Here is a 22,557-nt window from a genome sequence, read left to right on the forward strand (position 1 = left end):
CTGGCTCCATGTGTCCATCAAATCATATAAATATAGAATGTGTCTGGTTTTCTCCCTGTTCTTTAAAACAATGGACACGTGACTACATTTATTCACTCTCATTATTTATGAAATGGATGTCGCACGTCTGTGTGCATAGGGCCTTCCTGATCTTCTCATTACTTAATAGGCAGCAGGACTCCGGCAAGGATGAGGTTAACAGGGAGGGGTACACGGGTACAAGTAGGAGCAGCCATTGATGGACAGGTGTTTGGAGGTCACTGCAGCACATTATATAACCAGGGTGCACAAGGACCTGGGTCTTATTTGTTATTTTTTTTAAGCCAGCGGAGAATGGGAGTAGCTGGTGAGCAGGAGCCGTCATGTGGGTGACTGAGTGTATGGGCTCTGACCAATGGTGATTGATACTATGCACAAGTGCTGAACATGTAGAGTGTGTGGGGGGAACTCTTGAGCTTGTGGTGGTGTTATCTCTAGGCCTCTAGTTTCATACTCCTATGTTGGGTTATCTACATTTTGTGGTCCTGGCTCTAGGAGTCAGAGGTGTAAGTAAGGTCTGTTACAGGTGACCATGTTTGGTCCAGGAAACAAAGTCCATGTGGTGCAACTAGACCCTCTATGATGTTGACATCACATCAGGCTGATAAACCTGCTAGATACATGTATGTCTTAGCACCGCGGGGTTCTGCCCATTCTTTGTCTGGCACGTAACGTCACTAATACTGCTGTCACCCTCAGGTCTGATGATGTGCACAATGTCACATGAATCTGGAGTTGTACAAAAGCTGAACTTCTCCAGTGGTGATGAAGAAGACGGTGTAAGCAATGAGCACATGAAAGAGTCTCCATGTTCAGAAGGAGCTGATGACCACCATCTGATATGGAGGACCCATAAGAGTCCTTACCCGGTCACTCCCCGCAGGGATGCGAGGGGTCTCTCCCCATTACAGGACGCCAGCCCTGACAGTGACTGCTCTCCTCCAGCCAAGCTATATGCTGAGGAGGATTGTCTTGGGACCCCCATCCATTACAGTACATGGAAGAAGCTGAAACTTTGTGATACTCCGTATACCCCAAAGGTATATGGTAGTTTTTCCTCAACCCCAAATGCAGATGTAAACTGGGCCTTACACTTGGCTGACCTGACATCTAATGGTTAATTTTTATATTTTCCTGTAGAGTCTGCTGTATAAGAACCTCCCATCTCCTCGTATACGGGTGCCCAGTAGGGGGCGGCGGCCACTACGGTTTGCAGCTGGGGCAGGTGGCAATCTAGAAGACCCTGTGCTGGTCAACATTAACCCTTTTACCCCTGAAACCTATCGACAAATGCAGCTAAATGCAAATGGGAAGAGGAAGGCAGAGCAATGCAGGTAACAAGACTTTCCTGACTTGTAGTGCCGAGGGACAAAAATTCAGTATAAATGAACTCACCTGCAACCACATTAACCCATTTCTCCCCTTCCTGTCTGTAAGGTCATCGATTATTCAAATAACGAAGGGTGGTCTGCTTTATATTAACTTATCTTCGAGAATGGGAAGTAGTGTTCTCATAAATGTATTTAAGTTTGCCAACTTGCCTCTTATACCCATGCAGTATAGAAAAAAGAATGGGAAAGTCCATAGAGATGTATCCCATGGAATGGACTAAAGATGGCGTCAGTCGTGTGACTCTGGGATGCAGTTAAAGGGTTTATCCAGTTCTGGACACTTATCCTGTTCTATGGATAGGTTATAAGTTTCCCAGTGATCAGGAGGACCGAAAGTTTCCCCAAGACCATGTTGTGAATGGCGCGCCAGTCTACATGGCCCACAGCCCTGGGAGAGGATTCTGTCCGTTATAAAATGGAGCAACTACAATCCTTACTTTGAGATAACCTGGCAACATTGATCATAGATTAATGCTAAATATTAAACAGGTCTTGACTTTGATGAAAACTTAATTGTTCTGTAAACTGGATTATACAGCGGGAAGGTTTCGTGCATGAAAATGGGTGTTCTTGAGTGACTGTAAAAAGTTTTTTCTTCAAATATTGAAGATTAACGTGTTTCGTTTTATTCTCCCCAAGCACTGATCCACCATTAAAATATCGGGAGAGGGAAACTTCTGGAGGACTTCCTTCTAAGGTTTGTTTATAAAAAAAAAAAAAAAAAAAAAAGGGGGAAGGGGAGAGACTTTGCCTTCTCAACCACCATGGCAGAACTGGGAAACCAATAAGAATATTTACTTGAGCAATGTAGCGTTAAATTTTATGTGGTCTTCACACTTTCCAATTCCTTTTTGACGCCGGACAGATATTTACAGATTATTCAGTGATTGGAATTGATAGAACACAGGACCCCCTTCCCTACGAAGACTGCTTTCCCTATCTGAGTTGGAGGGGTTCTCGGGGAAGGTTGTAAAACTCTTCCCCTGAGATTTGTGGCGCACTTCAGTTTCCCATCCAATCACATGTCCGGAATTGGCACCTGTCCTTCGAGTCGCTCTGTCTCCTCCCTCCTCTGCTGTGGTCACCTGTAGCAACCTGAACTATGACGTTGGCTTTGCTATTATAATGTATTCAGCCAATTCCCATAGCACAAGTAACCTGGGAGAGGAGACCGAGCTCCGAGGGATCTGGTGCTGTGTAAGTCACACAATACAGGGCCGGAACCAGTCTGGAGGACACTCATGTATTATCACAAATGGTACCCAGAGGAAGTGCTGAAGCCCTGACAGTTTCCCCAAATATCTTCTCCCTCAGAGATTTGTGCTCCTCGAGACGAACATGGTATCCCGATACAAGTCAGAATTCTTCGAGATTGAGAAAATCGGGGCAGGAGAATTTGGAGCAGTCTATAAGTGTGTAAAGAGACTGGACGGCTGTGTCTATGCTATAAAGAGGTCCAAGAGGCCGCTAGCCGGATCCATGGACGAGTGAGTAATGTATAAGCCACAACTATCAATGCTGACATCACTGTTGTATGGCTGGCTCTGGGGCCCTGCTTACAAGTCACTTGTGAGTCTGTTATGGAGAACTGAAGCTTATTTCTGTATGCAGGCAGCGGGCATTAAGAGAAGTCTATGCTCATGCCGTACTGGGCCTCCACCCACACGTTGTGCGATATTACTCTGCTTGGGCTGAAGACGACCACATGGTCATACAGAACGAATACTGCAATGGTAAGACCGTGGACACGCCTAATAATGGGGGTTTATCATTGAGAAAGATGTCTTGTGACTATATAGCGTACCCCTTTATGGAGTTTTGGGCTGCCAAATATTTCTAGACCCTTTCTATTCTAGTCTAAGGCCTGATTTACATCTGCGCATGGGTTTCCGTTTAGGGGTCTGCTTGGGAACATAATCCACATAAAAAAAGCAGATACCTTAGTAAACCCGCAGACCCCATAGACTATAATGGGGTCCATGTGGTTTCCGCACGAAAAAGTGGAGAGAAAAGTGCTGCTTCAGGGCTTATCTCCGTATTTTTCATGCAGAAAGGGGAATGGAATGACCTGAACGTAGATGTGAGCCGGGCCTAAGGGTGTATCTTTATGTGGAACCGCTTTCTTTTGGCTTCATTGATTCTAAAACCTAAAATAAACTGGGTTAGGAGTCTTGGTGTTTCCATGTTTACAGACTACAGACAAGTCTTGTGTAGTCTGATCCTGTAGTTTTGTCAAGTTTTCTCTTCTGTAGTCTGTTACCAGCCTTTATAGGGGCAGTAGCCCTAACCTGCTTATATCTCTAGTAATATAATTGTACCTGGGTTGTGCGGATCGTCGTACCCTATAATACTGGTATATAATGTCCTTGTATCAGGTGGCAGTCTGCAGGATGTGATCATGGAGAACATGAAGAGCGGGCAGCTGGTGAGAGAGCAAGAGCTGAAGGAGATTCTTCTACAAGTGTCCATGGGGCTGAAGTATATACACAGCTCGGGCCTGGTACACATGGACATCAAGCCAAGTGGGTACCAGTTTACATTAGTGGTGTACAGGATTAGAAAAACATGGCTGCTTGGATGCAAAAACAGCAGAGCACCTCTTGGGTCGTCTGATATGACAGCCAAGTTCCATGTTGTACTAATCTTGGCCCACCCCAAAATAGAAGACAAGTTGCTCCTAAATCTCCGACTTTTTACATACAACATGCCGTCCTTGTCTTAGGTAATATCTTCATCTGTCGGAGGTTGACTGAAGTGGGACAGGAGGACAGTGATGGAGAAGATGAGATTTCCTCCACCAGCGTCCTGTATAAGATTGGTGTGTATTATGATGTTACATGGTGTCCTCATGGGTATAGGAATGGACTGGACTGTATATGGAGAACCTTTATGGACTTCTCTTGGTTTCAGGTGACCTTGGTCATGTCACTTCTATCGCAAACCCACAAGTGGAGGAAGGAGACAGCAGGTTCTTGGCCAATGAGATCTTACAGGAGGCAAGTAAAAAAAAAATAAATATGGGTTTTGCAGATGCCATCTTAAAGGGATCCTATCATTGGGTACCCTTTTTTTCTGACTAACGTGTAGGAATAGCCTTAAGAGAGGCTATTCTCCTACCTTTGATGTCTTCTCTGCACCGCCGTTCGGTAGTAATCCGGGTTTTCTTCAGTATGCAAATAAGTTCTCTCGCAGCACTGGGGGCATCCCCAATGCTGCGAAAGATCTCCAGCGCCGCTTTCATCTTCTTCTGGAACACCCTCTCCCTGTGTCTTCCTCTGTCCTGGCTTTAAATCTTCTAGTCCTCAGGCAGAGCCGACAGCTCATGCCCAGGCCACAACAAAATGGCCACTCACACCAGATTACTGTGTAAACCCGATTTTCTACCAAACGGTGGTGTGGAGAAGACCTCTAAAGGTAGGAGAAGAATAGCTTTTCTTAAGGCTATTCCTATGTGTTAGTCAGAAAAAAGGGTAACCAATGATAGGATCCCTTTTAAAGGGAGTTGTGACATGGCAATATCTGAGGGCTATCCATGTAACAGATCTAAATACAGATGGGATCCACAACAATCAGGTTTTTTTTTGTTGTTTTTTTTCCCCCCGGGACTGTCTAATTGACCTATCCCTGGGAAAGGTCACAATTGAAGACTCTTGGGGGGTCTGACATCGGAGACCCCTGTGCATCAGCTGTTTGCAGTCTTGTGTCCTGAGCACCACTTCCATTTCACAGGACATTACATCCATCGATCACATGGTCTCATAGCTCGGTCCCTTCACATTTTGATTGGATTTCCCCTTACAGACAACACCTACAAATGGCTTATAGATGGAGGACTTGCTATAGACTGCGCTTGTGTAATTACTTTCTTTTAGGATTACAGCCAGCTACCTAAGGCGGACCTCTTTGCTCTTGGCCTCACGATCACCGTGGCAGCTGGAGCCAGCCCCCTTCCCTGTAATGACGATGACTGGCACTACATCAGAAAGGGCAACCTGCCAGAGATCCCTCAGTCTCTGTCTCACGCTTTTCTTGACCTGCTTAAGGTACGACACTTGGTTAAAGGTTATGCAAAGCACAAGGCTTGAACGGAGAGGTGTCCAACTGCAACTCCCTTCTAGCCATGTTCTTCTTGGATGAAGGTGGGGTCTGAGACCTATCAGCAGGACCACCAAGTAATCCCCTTCATTTAGCCCGCACCAGCAATAAGCATTAGACATATCCCTTATTTTTGACACCCTCTCTATCCCCTCCAGCGATTGATTGATCCAGATCCGGCAGCCAGACCCTCGGCAGCAGCACTGGTGAAGCACCCCGTACTGAGGCGATCCCTTGGAAAAGCAGCCCAGCTCCAAAAACAGCTCAACGTAGAAAAATTTAAGACTGCCATGCTAGAGAGGTAGGTGGTAACCTTTCCCCAAAATTTTCTATAGTTATTAAAGGGATTCTATCATTAAAACCTCTTTTTTGTTGTGGATAAGACGTCGGAATAGCCTTTAGAAAGGCTATTCATTTCTTACCTTTAGATGTGATCTCCGCCACGCCGTTCCTTGGAAATATCAGTTTTTACCGGTATGCAAATTAGTTCTCACAGCGATGGGGGCGGGCCCCAGCGCTGAAAATGCGATGGGGGCATCCCCACTGCTGCTCAAGAACACGATCCTGCAACGCCTCTATCTTCGGCTGGATCCTCCCCTTCTCTGTCGTCTTCCTCCTGCGTCACCTCCGGCGCCTGCGCAGTTGGCTCTGCCAGTGAGACACCAGCAGAGCCGAGTGAATGCTGGCCGGCGGCCATTTTTGGGAGGCTGCTCCTGCATTGAACTACAAGAGCAAGAGCTGCCTCCCAAAAATGGCCGGCATGTGCAGTCGGCTCTAAAAGTGTCTCACTGGCAGAGCCAACTGCGCAGGCGTCGGAGGTGACGCAGGACGGTGACCTGCAATCCACAGTGAGCAGAGTTTTGGTGTAGTATGCCAGATGCTGGCTGCAGCGGTCTCTACTTGTTGCTTTACCTTTTGGATGTAACTTTAAATTTTTCATTTTTTTTTTTTTTTTGCAGGGAACTTAAAGCTGCGAAACAAGCCCAAAATTCTGGAAAGGACGAGTGCATGGACCTTCCCTCCAAATCAGACTTGCTCTGCAAAAGCAGGAAGAGACTAGTGGGGGGCAGAAACACCCGATCCTTAAGCTTCAACTGTGGCGCCTACTAAAAGGTGTAGAACTAGAAGTCCCAGCACTGTTATGGAACTTTGTGTGGACTGTTCACTTTGTCCCTTTGTCCCCCTTCTGGCCTCCTCTGCCCATGTCACTACTGTCTGTCACCATCGCTTCCTCCATCATGTGCACCGCTCTATAGATGTGGCTTGAATTTTTTAAAAATATTTTACTATTGAACCTTTAACTGAACCTTTTAAATTATTTTGTATAAATTTTAAATAAAATTTTAATTTTCACACTCGTTTACCTAAAGTCTAACTGGTAGGGGATTGTTTTTCTGCTGGGACCACCCTCTATACTAGGTTGTCAGAATTGGGCAGCTGGTGCCCTTGCCCGGATCCCTACACTTCTATGGATTCTCCTGGGAGTCTTTGACTAGTTACTTCCTCTGGGAGTTTGAGTGAATTAGACTCCATGGTTGTGATTGGAACCAGCCGGGGTTGCGCCACCTACACCAGTGCATCAGGACATACCTATGCCAGCTGGCTTTAATATAATCTGCCAACCTCATAGTACAGGTAAGTTCCTGTGACAACTGGAGAGGAGGAAGGAGGCGGTGACCTTGGAGGTTGGTTCTGATCATGTGACTTGATGTTGGAACCAGCCAGGAACCCTTAGGCTCCATAACTAAAAGCCCTGGAAGAAGTAACTACTCAAAGGCTCCTTGGAGAACCCTTTTACAAGCATATATATCCACAGGATAAGCGGATACATGCAATCACTGGGACACCGGTCAGGGGCCCCAGCCGTCAGGAGAAAGGTGGAACGGATTGGGGATGTGCATGTTTGACTACCCCTTCTGTAACTCTCATAGGACTGCTGTAGATGACATGGGGTCAGCCCTTGGTTGGCCAACCTATGCCCCCCCACCCCAGGGCACCTGGGTGATTAGGACATGCTGTAAAATCCACTACTTACACTGGTGGAACCTCCTGACTCTACAACGGCCACCCGGCAACTTCCTGTAAGAAGAAATTCGTTACCCAGGGTCAAAACTGTTGACGCCTTCCCATGTACTGTAACCTACCATCAGACAGGGTTCCCATTACAAGAACCATTACTAGGGGTTGTCCATGATTGAGGTTTTTATGGCCTACCCTTGGGATAATCCCTAAATATCTGCTAGTTGGGGGGGGCAGACACCCAACCCTGATCAGCAGCACGGAGCTGCTTGTGGTGTCCATACTGTACAAAACATGGGGCTGGGACCAGTTGGCTTGTGCAGAGGATAGGCTGTTAAAAAAACAAAACCAGCACCCCTTTTAAGCCTCCCCCCCATGTGTTTGTATGTCCAGCATGTGGTGCAGACATAAATTAATTCCTCCCATGGTCTTGCACTATTGGGTGCACTGGAGGGAGTAGGGCAGTGCACCCAATAGTACAGTGCCGGACCATGGGAGGAATTAACTAGTTCATTGTTCCTTCTGTGTCCTGCTTCCACTTTCTATGAAAGGTGTAGAAACTCCTCACTATGACTGGCGCCTGTTCCTGACTGCGGTAGATTTTCGATCTGGTGAGTGTGCTGGAAATAAAGGGCTGAAGCCGCCCTTCTTCTTCTTCAGTGTAGCTGGTGCCACAAGGCCTGGGACATTAGGAGGCCTGGCGGGCCCCTGGAGGTAATGGGCCCCATTTCCTTACCGATCCTCGCTCATGGCCGCCTCCGCACAAGGTATCCTTGACAAGAGCCGTACAGATAGTGCCCATAATGGTCAACCCCAGGACCTGAGCCTTATACTGAATGCTGGTGATGTAAGTTTGGTTCTGCAGGAGGAAGCAGAAGTGGGGTCATACAGGATACACACAAGTATAGGATATACTTGTAATAGAGTACACCCCATACCTGTCACTATCTCTGCCATCAGATTACCACTATACAAATGCACCGCAGCAGCGCCACCCGGAGGTCACACTATAAACAGTCTATCCCATTGCAACCACATAAAATATGTGATAGCAGCGACACCTAGTGATAGTTTTTGGAATCGCAGCAACGCGAGTGAAGCATACGGGCACAGAAATACCGACAATCCAAAGATTATTAAAACGCGCAATATGACCGATGACAACTCCGACTCCTGCGCGAAGGAAACACCCTGCCAAAAGTGTTTACATCCAAGCAGGAAGTGGAGTTGACGGACCCGCCGGAAGTGAAGTGCCCGCGCCGGAAGTGAGGACGCTGTGTCACAGGACTTGTCTTCCCCCTGCTCTTGGTCACATGTGGAGGAGACACTGACCCTGGAGAAGTGAGTGTGGGCTGGGAATGGGATTATATATCGTATATCACACGTATCCTATATACTGTACTTAGACTGCTGGGACTTGTAGTTCTGTATGTGCTTGGTTGGTGTCGGCGGTTCTGGAGCTTTGGTTTGTTGTCACATTGAGTGTTATGAGGTTTCTGGGGATACAGAAGAGCTGGTGTATGCAAGGCATTCCCAGCATCATGTCAGGACTTGGTCATTTAGACTCAGTTCACACATGGCAATCAGACAGTTACCTGCAAAACTGCGTCTAGGCTGCCGGACACCCACAATGTGTGAACTCAGCCTTAACTTTGCACAGAAAATGATGTCATACAGAAGCCCCACCTTAAAATACTCAGGTTGTGCCTGTAAAATACTTGTTTATGGGTGCCAAGTGTCCCCAACCCATAGAGACAACAGCCACAAAGTGCGCCCTCATCTGATAGGAGTGTGAACTGCCAAGTGTCCCCCACCCCATAGAGACAACAGCCACAAAGTGCGCCCTCATCATATAGGAGCAGGAACTGCCAAGTGTCCCCCACCCCATAGAGACAACAGCCACAAAGTGCGCCCTCATCATATAGGAGCAGGAACTGCCAAGTGTCCCCACCCCATAGAGACATCAGCCACAAAGTGCGCCCTCATCATATAGGAGCAGGAACTGCCAAGTGTCCCCACCCCATAGAGACAACAGCCACAAAGTGCGCCCTCATCATATAGGAGCAGGAACTGCCTAGTGTCCCCCACCCCATAGAGACAACAGCCACAAAGTGCGCCCTCATCATATAGGAGCAGGAACTGCCAAGTGTCCCCACCCCATAGAGACAACAGCCACAAAGTGCGCCCTCATCATATAGGAGCAGGAACTGCCAAGTGTCCCCCACCCCATAGAGACAACAGCCACAAAGTGCGCCCTCATCATATAGGAGCAGGAACTGCCAAGTGTCCCCACCCCATAGAGACATCAGCCACAAAGTGCGCCCTCATCATATAGGAGCAGGAACTGCCAAGTGTCCCCACCCCATAGAGACAACAGCCACAAAGTGCGCCCTCATCATATAGGAGCAGGAACTGCCTAGTGTCCCCCACCCCATAGAGACAACAGCCACAAAGTGCGCCCTCATCATATAGGAGCAGGAACTGCCAAGTGTCCCCACCCCATAGAGACAACAGCCACAAAGTGCGCCCTCATCATATAGGAGCAGGAACTGCCAAGTGTCCCCACCCCATAGAGACAACAGCCACAAAGTGCGCCCTCATCATATAGGAGCAGGAACTGCCTAGTGTCCCCCACCCCATAGAGACATCAGCCACAAAGTGCGCCCTCATCATATAGGAGCAGGAACTGCCAAGTGTCCCCACCCCATAGAGACAACAGCCACAAAGTGCGCCCTCATCATATAGGAGCAGGAACTGCCAAGTGTCCCCACCCCATAGAGACAACAGCCACAAAGTGCGCCCTCATCATATAGGAGCAGGAACTGCCAAGTGTCCCCACCCCATAGAGACAACAGCCACAAACAGCCACTATGTGTGTCAGCTTCCAACCGTACCCCTACCCCATGGAATGTCAGCCATCAAGCGTCCATAAAAACATCAGTTGCCTATTGTGCCCCCATAACATGAGAGGATCAGCCACCAAGCACCGCCCTGCCCCATAGAACCATCAACCACCAAGCGCGCCCCACCTCATAGACACTGAACTGCTGAATGTGGCCTCACTCCCTAGAAGTGTCGGCTGCAGAGTGTGACCCTTCCTCATAATAAGATCAGCCATTGCGTGTGCCCACAGACGTGTCAGGCGGTGAGTATTCCCCCCATAACAACAACAACCACAAACGTGTCCCCATACTGCAGGACCCTATAAGAGCACCTCAGTATAGGAATCATTTTTTTTTTTTAAATATGCTTTTCATACATCGAAACCATCAGTATGCCGCTGTCCTTCTTTCCCTACCATCCTCCGATGGTTTTCACTCAAAAGCAATGACTGAAAATATGTTGAATTGTAATTAGCCAAAGTGTCGTGTAGTTACCTGACCCAAATGTGCTGTAATATATAATACATACATATACTGTGTATCAGCAGCATCATGCTGATGGTTTCCACCCCCCAAAAAAGTGGATCGACAAAGCCAGTCCACTCAGATTATAATACAGCTCACACAGTAGATGTGTTGTAAGAATACTAAATCAGTCAGCATCTGCTTGTTGATGGTTTCCATACTTATGAAACTAGCACAACACATAGTACATGTACATAAATCTACATTAATCCAGTGTTGACTAACTTGCATAACTCTTATTCTGTAGGTGATTCAGAGAAGCAGGACGCGTAGACAGCACAGATGTTTCGTAGAGCCGCCTCGCAGGTGTGTATATACATATATTTACGTGCTGTATACTCCAACCTGGGGGAGAATCTGTTTAAATCCTAGAAACAGGTGACCAAATCAGAATCACTGGTAGCCAATCAGATCGCTGCGTTCAGCTTCCGAGCCAGTCACCAAGTTGTAAATTCAGACGTCCTAAGAACCCCAAGTGTTAATTTTTCACTCTTCTCTAATATTCTTCACGTTTTCTCCCACAGATTTTCCGGCAGTCCGTCCGGTTTCAGTCCTCGGAGTCTGGCGTTCTGGAAAGATGTGAGTAAGATCTCCGTATTCTTGGTCACGGATCCCTTACTGTTACATGTTAGCAGCCTGGCAGTGGTGGCGGGGCGCGGATGACCACTATTTGCTGGGCTGAACTTGTACTTGCCGTGACTACAAGTGTCAAATAAAGCTGCGGCACGGCAAATAGCGGCCATCTGCGGACTTTTTATGTGGCTCTGACTTGAAGGGGCTTTCTACACAAACTGGATAACCTAGGGCGGGATAAAAGAGAAAATAAAATGATATTTCCCTATCCCCGGTTCTCCATTCCAGCTTTGGGTCTCCTGTTCCGTTCTGTGCTGAAACTGGCTGGGCCAGAAGTGGAATCACTAGCCTCGGTGGTCACATGTTGGGCACTGGTGACATCATTGGCCTCAGTGGTCACATATTGGTCCCCAGTGACATCTTTGGCCTCAGTGGTCACATATTGGGCACTGGTGACATCATTGGCCTCGGTGGTCACATATTGAGCACTGGTGACATCATTGCCTTAGTGGTCACATATTGGGCACTGGTGACATCATTGGCCTCAGTGGTCACTTATTGGGCACTGGTGACATCATTGGCCTTAGTGGTTACATGTCAGGTACCGATGACATCATTGGCCTCAGTGGTCACATGTTGGGCACCGGTGACATCATTGGCTTCAGTGGTCACATGTCAGGTACTCATGACATCATTGGCTTCAGTGGTCACATGTTGGGCACCGGTGACATCATTGGCCTCAGTGGTCACATATTGGGCACTGGTGACATCATTGGCCTTAGTGGTTACATGTCAGGTACCGATTACATCATTGGCCTCAGTGGTTACATGTTGGGTACCGATTACATCATTGGCCTCAGTGGTCACATGTTGGGCACCGGTGACATCATTGGCCTCAGTGGTCACATATTGGGCACCGGTGACATCATTACCTTAGTGGTTACATGTCGGGTACCGATGACATCATTGGCCTTAGTTGTTACATGTTGGGCACTAGTGATATCATTAGCCTTAGTGGTCACATGTCAAGCACCGGTGACATCATTGGCCTTAGTGACACAAGAATGGAGGACCAACAGTAGCCCCTCCATGGAAAACTCCAATTAGTATAATAGAGCCTTTAGGCCAGGGGTCTCAAGCATGCCCCCTGAGTCTGTCATTTGTGGCCCGTAGCCAGAGTTGCGATGCAGCTGGTTCTACCAATTCGGTTGTTAATAATGCAACTAGTTCACATGACTGGGGAGGTGAGGAGCCCCGGCCTGGTCCTGAAGCTGCCCTACCAGTTTCCGACTTGTAAGCTGCAGGGCCACATTAAACCTGAGACCTACAAGCTGTGGGCTGTTGGAGTTCAGGACTTACCTCTCCGCTCCCTGACCCGTCGCTGCAATAAGCCAAAAAGCAGTAAGGTAAGTACTGTACGAAAAATCACCCCTGTATGAGGACAGCGTGGGGGGCCCAGCCTCTGCGTGGGGGCCATTATACTCTACAGGCCCAACATAAGGGGTGCAGCCCACTGACTTGTGCGGCCCATTTACCCAGCTGACTCCGAGACCCCCTGCCCTTAGGCTGTCCACTTTATGGCTGTGCTGAACTTCATGATGACATCACGGCCGTGACAAAAATCACAACGCAGCCACGATGTGCGAATACAGCTTTGGTCACGTTCACCCGGCAAAACTTTAGCAAATACTGAATTTCACCCCAGGACACAACCCTAGAAATGGCATCGGTGGTTTCCTGTAGTAGTGGCCATGACCGGTGTTCACTGTTCCATGGTGTAGTTACTCATTATAACCAGTAGGTGGTGCGGTCGCACTGATGATGCAACTTTGTATCATCCTAAACTGAGACTACGACTACTGAGCGACTCTGTTCACTGACAAGTCACATGACTAAAAAATGTGTGTCCTATTGGAGTCAAGTGAAAAATTTACATTGAATTTTAAGGCCCAGTTTACATCTGCGCTCGGGCCATTCCGTTCCCCTCTCCACATTTCGTGTGGACACCACACGGGTGGAAGGGGTGGGTGGAACGTTCCTCAATGGTTAGCCCTTCTGACAGTGGAGGGATATAGGTGCTGAAACTAACAGCACCGATATCTCTGGCGCCCGGGCACATACTGTCAAGCGCTATATAATACTGCCCATTGGACCAGGCCGAAAGCAGCTCTGTCCCTATATAAGTAAGCTAATGCCACCACCCCGCAGTGGATGAGACTGAAGCTCTTCTACCACCAGAGGGCAGCCACATCAGCTGATCATTGTGTTGGCCACCCCCGATCAGATACCGATTTCCTAATCCAGGGGGCTAAGGGTGCATGCACACTGAGTAACGCCGGGCGTGTATGAGAGCCGTACACGCCGGCATTACAGCAGACTGCCGAACACTTCCCATTCACTTCAATGGGAGCGCTCGTAACAGCGGCGTTTACGAGCGCTCCCATTGACGTGAATGGGAAGTGTTCGGCAGCCCTGCTGTAACGCCGGCGTGTACGGCTCTCATACACGCCCGGCGTTACGTAGTGTGCATGCACCCTAAGCCTTTTTCATTGTGAGGACAGAAAATCCCCTTTAAGACTGCCCCTTTTAGGAAGTCAGTCTGGCAATCAGATGATCAAGTATCTGACTCCAAAACCCAGAACGATCACCTGAAATCCCAAACCATGCATGTCCTGTAGGAAAAACCTAATATTACATGCTGGAAACTAAAATAAATGGCTGACCTTGTATTGGGTAGGTGGGCCCGACCATGTTTCCAAACCCCTCCTCTGACCTGTGCCCTAATATGCGCCCACCTTTACTGTTTCACTCCCAAATTAAAAGCAACCTGTCACATTATAACTCTGCATTATAGACCAAAACATCCCGTCCACCCTCTATAAGATTTCAGGGTCCCGTGATCTCCTGTTTGTACTGTCCAGGTTGGCACTAGAGAAGAATCCAGATGGGACAAGAGCTCCCTCTACTGGCCGTCACAGTGTAAAACGGGTTGTCCAGGCAGATAAATTTACCTTCATTTATACAATGTATCCTTCATGATGGACCCCGGGGTTCTTGCTTGCTTTGAATCACGAGTGATGTGATCAGAACCAGCCCCCGATCTCCAGGTCGCTCTGCCCTCTCTCTCCTCTCCTGATCTCACAGGTAAGCCTGTCCTATAGGCCGACTATAGTAACTCCACGGACACCCCCTTTAATATCATTAAAGGGGTTTGCCAGTATTTTTATAGGAAAGGTCCTCAATATCAGATGAGCTGGAATCCAATACCCGGCACAACCACCAGGTGGCGACACTAACACAGAGGACGGAGATGGAAGCAAAAATGGCTACAAATGACCATCTCATAATAATAGACAATTTTGTAACGTTTTTGTTTTTTTTTTTCTTGTTTTTCAGCTCTGAATCGGGTGCAAATATTGGGCAGAGTCGGCCAAGACCCGGTGATGAGACAAGCCGATGGCAAGAACCCGGTGACCATCTTCTCAGTAGCCACAAACGAATTATGGAGGTCGGGGGAGAGCGAGGTGTTCCAGACAAGTGAGAACAAATTGCTAAAATAGGTGTCACTTAAAGGGAGTGTCATCAGGACCCAACATATCGTCCCGGCCCCGCAGATAGATAGGTTAGGGTCACCTGACTCAAACAGTGTTTTCCGCTTGCGAATCGCGCCCTCCGTCGCTTTTTTAAAAGTATGCAAATGAGCTATTGGGCGCTGCCATTGCTCAAGGGCAACGGAGGCCGCGATTTTTAAGCGGAAAATACTGTTTGTGTCAGGTGACCCTAACCTATCTATCTGCGGGGCTGGGGTGATATACTGGGTTCTGGTGACACTCCCTTTAATGAGGGTTCTAGGATCCCCACCTGATTGGCAGAGTGAAGTGATAGCGCCATACCCACTCATGTGGCTGTGCCTGGTACTGCATCTTAGCGCCTTCATTTCAGCTTCTTAGTGAGACAGCCCCACACACAAATTTTTTTGTTACCCTATGGTGTCCGGCAGCCATCTTTCTTTGTGCTATGCATGGAGAGTATAGGATGGGTATAAGTGGCAGCCTAATCCTATACATATTCCTAATTAGGAGATGTCTGGTGACCTCATTGTGTGATGGGCATTGCCCAGCTGGGTATTAGGCTGCTCCCGTCTACTCCCACTAGTTTTTCAGGTAGAGCAGAATTCAGTGTCTTGAAATATCTTCCGTTTGTGTTTTGTCAGCGGGTGACATCAACCAGAAGACAACCTGGCACAGGATCTCGGTTTTCCGCCCTGGGCTTCGCGATGTAGCATACCAGCACATCAAGAAAGGGTGAGGCCATTATACATGCAGGGGGGAAACTCCCGCTGGGGAGAAACCACAACTCCCAGCAGGCTCTGCCCGTCGGCACGCTGGGGGTTGTAGTGTGGCCACAGAATTAGAGTCTGTATGGGGAAATTCCTTGTATGGCAATTCCTCTGAAAGTCTTCTGTTTGTTTTTTGCTGGTCCTAGGGCTCGAATCTACGTGGAAGGCAAAATCGATTACGGCGAGTATGTCGATAAAAACAACGTCCGCCGGCAAGCGACAACCATCATTGCAGGTGAGAGAGGGTACAGGAGGGGCACAAGAAAAATTAGGAAAAAATATTATCCCGTGGTTGAGGTCAGGAACAATAATGGGGGAGGGGGCACTAAGGAGTGTTATACTGGGGGGGGACACTAATGGGACATTATAATTCCCCATTATTGTTCCTCCTCACAGTATGCTCCATAGTATAACCCCTCCCCCCAGTATAATTCCCCATTATTGTTCCTCTGTACAGTATGTTCCACAGTACCCCCCTCCCCCCATTATAATTCCCCATTATTGTTCTTCTACACAGTATGCGCCACAGTATAACCCCTCCCCAGTATAATTCCCCATTATTGTTCCTCTGTACAGTATGCTCCACAGTACCCCCCTCCCCCCCAATATAATTCCCCATTATTGTGCCTCCTCACAGTATGCTCCACAGTACGCCCCCTCCCCAGTATAATTCCCCTTTATTGTTCCTCTGTACAGTATTCTCCACAGTACCCCCCTCCCCCCATTATAATTCCCCATTATTGTTCCTCTGTACAGTATGCTCCACAGTATACCCCCTCCCCCCAGTATAATTCCCCATTATTGTTCCTCTGTACAGTATGCTCCACAGTACGCCCCCTCCCCAGTATAATTCCCCATTATTGTTCCTCTATACAGTATGCTCCACAGTACCCCCCTCCCCAGTATAATTCCTTATTATTGTTCTTCTACACAGTATACCCTCCCCCCAGTATAATTCCCCATTATTGTTCCTCTGTACAGTATGCTCCACAGTACGCCCCCTCCCCAGTATAATTCCCCATTTTTGTTCTTCTACACAGTATACCCTCCCCCCAGTATAATTCCCCAGTATAACTCCCCATTAGCGCCCCCCCCCCCCACATAATTAACATTGCCCGGGAAAAACCTTCATCTCTCGCCCGCTGTCCCTAACCCCCGGACCCTGACACTAAGCAGCATCTGGGATCAGCAGTCTCCCCGGTTGCTGATAGCACAAGGGATTGGGGCTTTGGGACAGCGGGCAGAAGACGAAGGTTTCCCCCTCCCAGGAGCAGGGGTCCATCCGTGGTACCCTGGCCTAGAAGGTCTGATCTGAGGTCTCTATGTATTAGGGGGCTGTGGTACCAGTTCTGATCAGATGCTATAGATTGAAGGGGTATGCTATATAAATGGACAGACCCTAAACCCCCTTTTGGTTTCTCCCTTATGTCACTGCTGATTACTTTTGGGTTAATATCCTGTTAGTTGAGCGATCCCTACATACTACCAGTAGAGGGCAGCAGTGTACCTCACAATAACTGTCACTGCCTTCATCCATTGCCTTTTATTTATTTGTTATCCAAACTTCCTTGAGGCGTGCACATTAAGGATTTCCCCGTGTTAACCCTTTGACGGTCACTGCCAGCCCTGCAGGCTCAGAGCGCGCTTTTCCAGGAAATAACTCATTACTTACTCATAAGTTATGTAATGTATGTACACAGTGGCGTAACTAGGAATGGCAGGGCCCCAAGGTGAACATTTGACATGGGGCCCCCCCGATCCCCTCTCCCCCACACAAACCACATTCCTGCACACACTATTATGCCCCACACTGGCCCCTACACACACACACTGTTTTACGCAATAGTGGTCCCTGCACACAGTATTACACCCCGTGGTGGCCTCTGCAAAAAGAAAAGACCCCAGAGGATAATGATAGCAGTGGTTGTGGGGTTCATGTGCCTGCGGCCTCACTTACCGATCCTCGCTCCTGTTCACAGCTCCCTCTGCAGAAGGGGAAACGCCAGAGGCCGCGAGCAGGAGTGAGGATTGGTAAGTGAACGGGGCCGTTACCTGCTGGTGTTACTCCGACAGGTAATGGCCTATTATATCCTGGGTCCTATGGCAGCCACTACCGCAGCTACCCCAGGAGTTACACCACTGTACACAGTGACTGTACTAGCAGAATAGTGAGCGCAGCTCTGGGGTATAATACAGGATAAGTAATGTAATGTATGTACACAGTGACTGCACCAGCAGAATAGTGAGCGCAGCTCTGGAGTATAATACAGGATAAGTAATGTAATGTATGTACACAGTGACTGTACCAGCAGAATAGTGAGCGCAGCTCTGGAGTATAATACAAGATAAGTAATGTAATGTATGTACACAGTGACAGCACCAGCAGAATAGTGAGCGCAGCTCTGGAGTATAATACAGGATAAGTAATGTAATATATGTACACAGCGACTGCACCAGCAGAATAGTGAGCGCAGCTCTGGAGTATAATATAGGATAAGTAATGTAATGTATGTACACAGTGACTGTACCAGCAGAATAGTGAGCGCAGCTCTGGAGTATAATACAGGATAAGTAATGTAATGTATGTACACAGTGACTGCACCAGCAGAATAGTGAGCGCTGCTCTGGAGTATAATACAGGATAAGTAATGTAATGTATGTACACAGTGACTGCACCAGCAGAATAGTGAGCGCAGCTCTGGAGTATAATACAGGATAAGTAATGTAATGTATGTACACAGTGACTGTACCAGCAGAATAGTGAGCGCAGCTCTGGAGTATAATACAGGATAAGTAATGTAATGTATGTACACAGTGACTGCACCAGCAGAATAGTGAGCGCAGCTCTGGAGTATAATACAGGATAAGTAATGTAATGTATGTACACAGTGACTGCACCAGCAGAATAGTGAGCGCAGCTCTGGAGTATAATACAGGATAAGTAATGTAATGTATGTACACAGTGACTGTACCAGCAGAATAGTGAGCGCAGCTCTGGAGTATAATACAGGATAAGTAATGTAATGTATGTACACAGTGACTGTACCAGCAGAATAGTGAGCGCAGCTCTGGAGTATAATACAGGATAAGTAATGTAATGTATGTACACAGCGACTGCACCAGCAGAATAGTGAGCGCAGCTCTGGGGTATAATACAGGATAAGTAATGTAATGTACCAGCAGAATAGTGAGCGCAGCTCTGGATAAGTAATGTGATTTCACTGGCCATGTAGATATAATATTTGGCGCTTTATGATGGACATTTAATTGCAATGTTTTTCATTTTGATAATTGCCTTATTACGGTATTTCTGGGAGGTCCCGGATGTAGATTGGGGCATCATCCGGTTTAGACGCCGCGGTCCTGAGGACATTCTGTACACTCAACATGTCAGATTAATGCAGCAGAGAAAATATTATTTGCGTTTAATAAAACTTGCCGGTTATTCGACATGACTTGGCTGACAACATAATTATGTGGACAGGATTTCAGCTCTGAACAAGTAGGGCGAGAAATACGACAAGTCTCGGGATAGTGAGAGACGGATGGACATGAGGGAGGTTCTGACCTGCTACTTTCTAGCTTTTGTAGAACTACAATTCCCAGCATGCCATGAGAAATACTGAGAGCTAAGAGAAGGAAATGGACATCACATCCGCACTGTCACTGAGTGTTTTTCTTGGTCTCAGAAAGATGGGTAATTACCAGTATGGCCGCTATTACGACTCTAATACAGGCGCTCACCCAGCTTTCCCAGATTGAAGGGTGACAAAATCTAACGCAATAGATGGAAAAGGCTGTACTGCTGCTTGTTTAGGCTCATCTGCCATTCAGGTGAGTGGGAAAGCTAAATAGCAACAAACGTGGGAGCTGTAAAGAACCAAATTGGTTTTCACTCAGCTTTCCCAGACTCCTGAGAAAGCTAAGTGGGGCTTGCAATGGAGCCCATGTTGATAATCACCCAGCTTTCCCAGACTAGAGAACAGCAGATTTCATATAAATAATATCTATAATAAAGAGAAATACGCTGATTGTTTAGGTTCTTTTGCTTTTCAGGAGACTGGGAAAGCTGGATGACAACCCTTGTGGAAACTGCAATGATGTCCGTGCTGGTTATTATCAAACTTTCCCAGGTTCCAGAATAGCAAAGAAATAGAAACATGGGATGTATTATTGCTCGTCTACTCTGATTTTATAGTCAGGATTCTGGTAAAGCTGAGTGGCAACCCATGTCGAAGTTGTAAGAGTGTTTATATTGGTTATCACCCAGCTTTTCCAGACTTAATTGAGAAGGAAAATCTGTATTGCTGTCTATATAGGTTGATCTGAGCTGTACTGGTCTTCATATTGGTTACTACCCAGCTTTCCCAGGGTTCAGAATAGCAAATTCTATGCGAAAAAATGAAATTTGTATAGGTTGATTGGATGTGCAGGAATCCAAGAAAGCTGAGTGACAACTCTTGTGAGGGCTGTGCTGTTCAGATTGGTAACTACCCAGCTTTCCCACACTTCAGAACTGAAAACACAGGGCATGTCGCTTGTTGGGGCTGATTTGATGTTCAGGTATCTAGAAAAGCTGAATAGCAACACTTATGAGAGATATTGGTTTTACCCAGCTTTCCCACCATCCAGAATTAGAGCATTGACATTCAGGAACTGGATAAGCTGAGTGCCCACCGCTGTGGGAGCTGTTATTGTGTCCAGAACAGCAAAGGGTTAAAAACAAGGGCTGTATCTCTGTTTGTCTATGCTGATGTGCCGCTCAGGAGCCTGGGAAAGCTGTGTCTACGACAGTATTTTCATTTTTTTCCCCCCTTATGGCGATCTAACCTTACATCGTCTCACCTTCTCTTGTAGATAACATCATCTTCCTGAGTGACATGCGTGACCGGTCTTGATGCCTCCCCGTCTCCGGGGGGCGCCCTGTATATAGAGCTGTTAGGATAGTGAACGTTATTTCATGGTAACTTTTTCTTTGTATATTCTTAAGGAAATAAAATATTTTCTAAGAACTCCGAGTCCTCGTCCGTTTCTCTCTCGCTCTCTCTGTTCATCCCATAATATATGTTGAATTTCCTGTTTTGCGAATAGAATTCTAGAAAAGCAGTTTAGACTGACACACAGGAAGAGCAGAATGCTGGGTTGGTGAGGGGCAGGAATTGGGTGTTGCGTTACGTAAGTGTGTATGGTTACATGCTTGTCGGGGTCTAGAGGCAGCCCTCTAGCTATATAAGGACTCCCATCCTCCATCTTATTGTCCCTTTGTCCCCACGCTGTTAGTTTATACATCTTTACAGGGTCTATTGTACGTCATCCTGAGCTTCCTGGTTAATGAATAGAATCCTAGACTGACAGTGAGGACTGACACATACTTGGTCGTAGAAGTGATTGGGATATAACTCTATAGATGCGTATACCTCTTGGGGTCTGTAGATATCTGCCCCCTTAGGTACTGTCATGGCTGCCGCCACTCGGGGTCTGTAGATATCTGCCCCCTTAGGTACTGTCATGGCTGCCGCCACTCGGGGTCTGTAGATATTTTCCCCCTTAGGTACTGTCATGGCTGCCGGAGGAATGAGGCGACGCCGTCTCTCTTTTTTATATTATTTATTTTGGGGCGGGGATTCATCCTGAATATTAAATTTGACCCCAGTCCCAGTTCTTTTTATAGCGAAGTTTCCACCAGAGTTAGACGTACATCTGTCTGCAAACATTTGCTTTGGCGCGGACTTCGGCAAGATGAACGCTGTCAGGTGACGTCGCCAGTTGTTAAAGCTACACGCACCCTGCCCAACGCCGAGCGCTACCCTACCTGCAGGGGAGAAGGAACATGTCCCCTTTAAATAGAAAACGAATGCTCTCCTACTATTAAAGTGTGTGCTTAACCCTTTCTTAGTAAAATCTGTTTCTAGGAAAGCTGGGTGATGATCTATATAGCTGTCATTACGACGAATATAACCCCAGCACTCCCATTGTGTTACATACCTAGGTTGACTGCCATTCAGGACACTAGGCGAGCTCTGTGCCCGCTCCTTTAAGAGCATCAAAAGGGGTAGTATTGGGTATCACCCAGCTTTCCAAGGAATAGATATAACAAAGACTTGTCCCAGGATGTCAGAATACTTAGGTCGCTAGTCGAGCCGTTATAAATCTGTAGGATACTACAACTCCCAACATGTCCTGATAACGGTTTAGAGGGGGGCACATACTTTTGAGAGTATGATTTAAACCAGTGACACTATAACTCCCAGCATGCCTTGATGGCTCGTATGGGCAGACTTTGACATACATGTGACTGCATAGTGTCAGTGCTGTGGTACTACAACTCCCAGCATGCCCTGACAACCAGTATACCCTTATTAGTAGTCTGCAGCCAATCTGTCTGAACTACAACTCCCAACATGCCCAGCCGCCTCATATAAGCATATCCTCTACTTAGAGGGGGCACATACTTTAAGTCAGTGGTCTGTAAATTACAGCTCTCCAGCTATCGGAAACTACAACTCTCAGCATGTCCTGATGTCTGCTATGGCAAAGCCTCTAATTACAGGGGGCACTTACTTTTGATTAGAGACCACTACTCTGTATTATACAGTCTGTGGGAGACTACAGGCCGTGACCAGACCATACCCACCAATTAGAGGGGAGGGGGTACATATTTTGGACTGGAGACCACTAACCTACACCATAGCAC

The 22,557-nt window shown here is 47.4% G+C and overlaps 2 protein-coding genes across 2 annotated transcripts; both read left to right on the forward strand.

The window, feature by feature from the left end:
• The first annotated feature begins 744 nt into the window (after positions 1 to 744).
• Positions 745 to 6,654, forward strand: WEE2 (WEE2 oocyte meiosis inhibiting kinase). Its single transcript, XM_075275248.1, has 11 exons — positions 745 to 1,079; positions 1,180 to 1,373; positions 2,070 to 2,127; positions 2,745 to 2,917; positions 3,042 to 3,163; positions 3,806 to 3,952; positions 4,153 to 4,248; positions 4,341 to 4,426; positions 5,303 to 5,473; positions 5,684 to 5,826; positions 6,485 to 6,654. The coding sequence occupies exons 1-11, from the start codon at positions 747 to 749 to the stop codon at positions 6,633 to 6,635; spliced, it is 1,674 nt and encodes a 557-aa protein (XP_075131349.1). The 5' UTR covers positions 745 to 746; the 3' UTR covers positions 6,636 to 6,654.
• A 2,148-nt stretch (positions 6,655 to 8,802) lies between these two features.
• Positions 8,803 to 20,875, forward strand: SSBP1 (single stranded DNA binding protein 1). Its single transcript, XM_075275244.1, has 7 exons — positions 8,803 to 8,885; positions 11,199 to 11,257; positions 11,476 to 11,530; positions 14,921 to 15,061; positions 15,738 to 15,828; positions 16,010 to 16,098; positions 20,721 to 20,875. The coding sequence occupies exons 2-7, from the start codon at positions 11,234 to 11,236 to the stop codon at positions 20,759 to 20,761; spliced, it is 441 nt and encodes a 146-aa protein (XP_075131345.1). The 5' UTR covers positions 8,803 to 8,885; positions 11,199 to 11,233; the 3' UTR covers positions 20,762 to 20,875.
• The last annotated feature ends 1,682 nt before the right edge of the window (positions 20,876 to 22,557 follow it).

This window comes from Leptodactylus fuscus, chromosome 5, assembly GCF_031893055.1.
Source record: "Leptodactylus fuscus isolate aLepFus1 chromosome 5, aLepFus1.hap2, whole genome shotgun sequence".
NCBI classification, from domain to species: domain Eukaryota; kingdom Metazoa; phylum Chordata; class Amphibia; order Anura; family Leptodactylidae; genus Leptodactylus; species Leptodactylus fuscus.

Bases quoted from the DNA above. Each gene is read 5' to 3' on its own strand.
- WEE2 (XM_075275248.1), top strand. From the start codon at position 747: ATGTGCACAATGTCACATGAATCTGGAGTTGTACAAAAGCTGAACTTC. The intron at 1,374-2,069 runs GTAACAAGACTT...ATTCTCCCCAAG, and splicing joins AGGAAGGCAGAGCAATGCAG to CACTGATCCACCATTAAAAT. The intron at 2,128-2,744 runs GTTTGTTTATAA...CTTCTCCCTCAG, and splicing joins CTGGAGGACTTCCTTCTAAG to AGATTTGTGCTCCTCGAGAC.
- SSBP1 (XM_075275244.1), top strand. From the start codon at position 11,234: ATGTTTCGTAGAGCCGCCTCGCAG. The intron at 11,258-11,475 runs GTGTGTATATAC...TTTCTCCCACAG, and splicing joins TTCGTAGAGCCGCCTCGCAG to ATTTTCCGGCAGTCCGTCCG. The intron at 11,531-14,920 runs GTGAGTAAGATC...CTTGTTTTTCAG, and splicing joins GTCTGGCGTTCTGGAAAGAT to CTCTGAATCGGGTGCAAATA.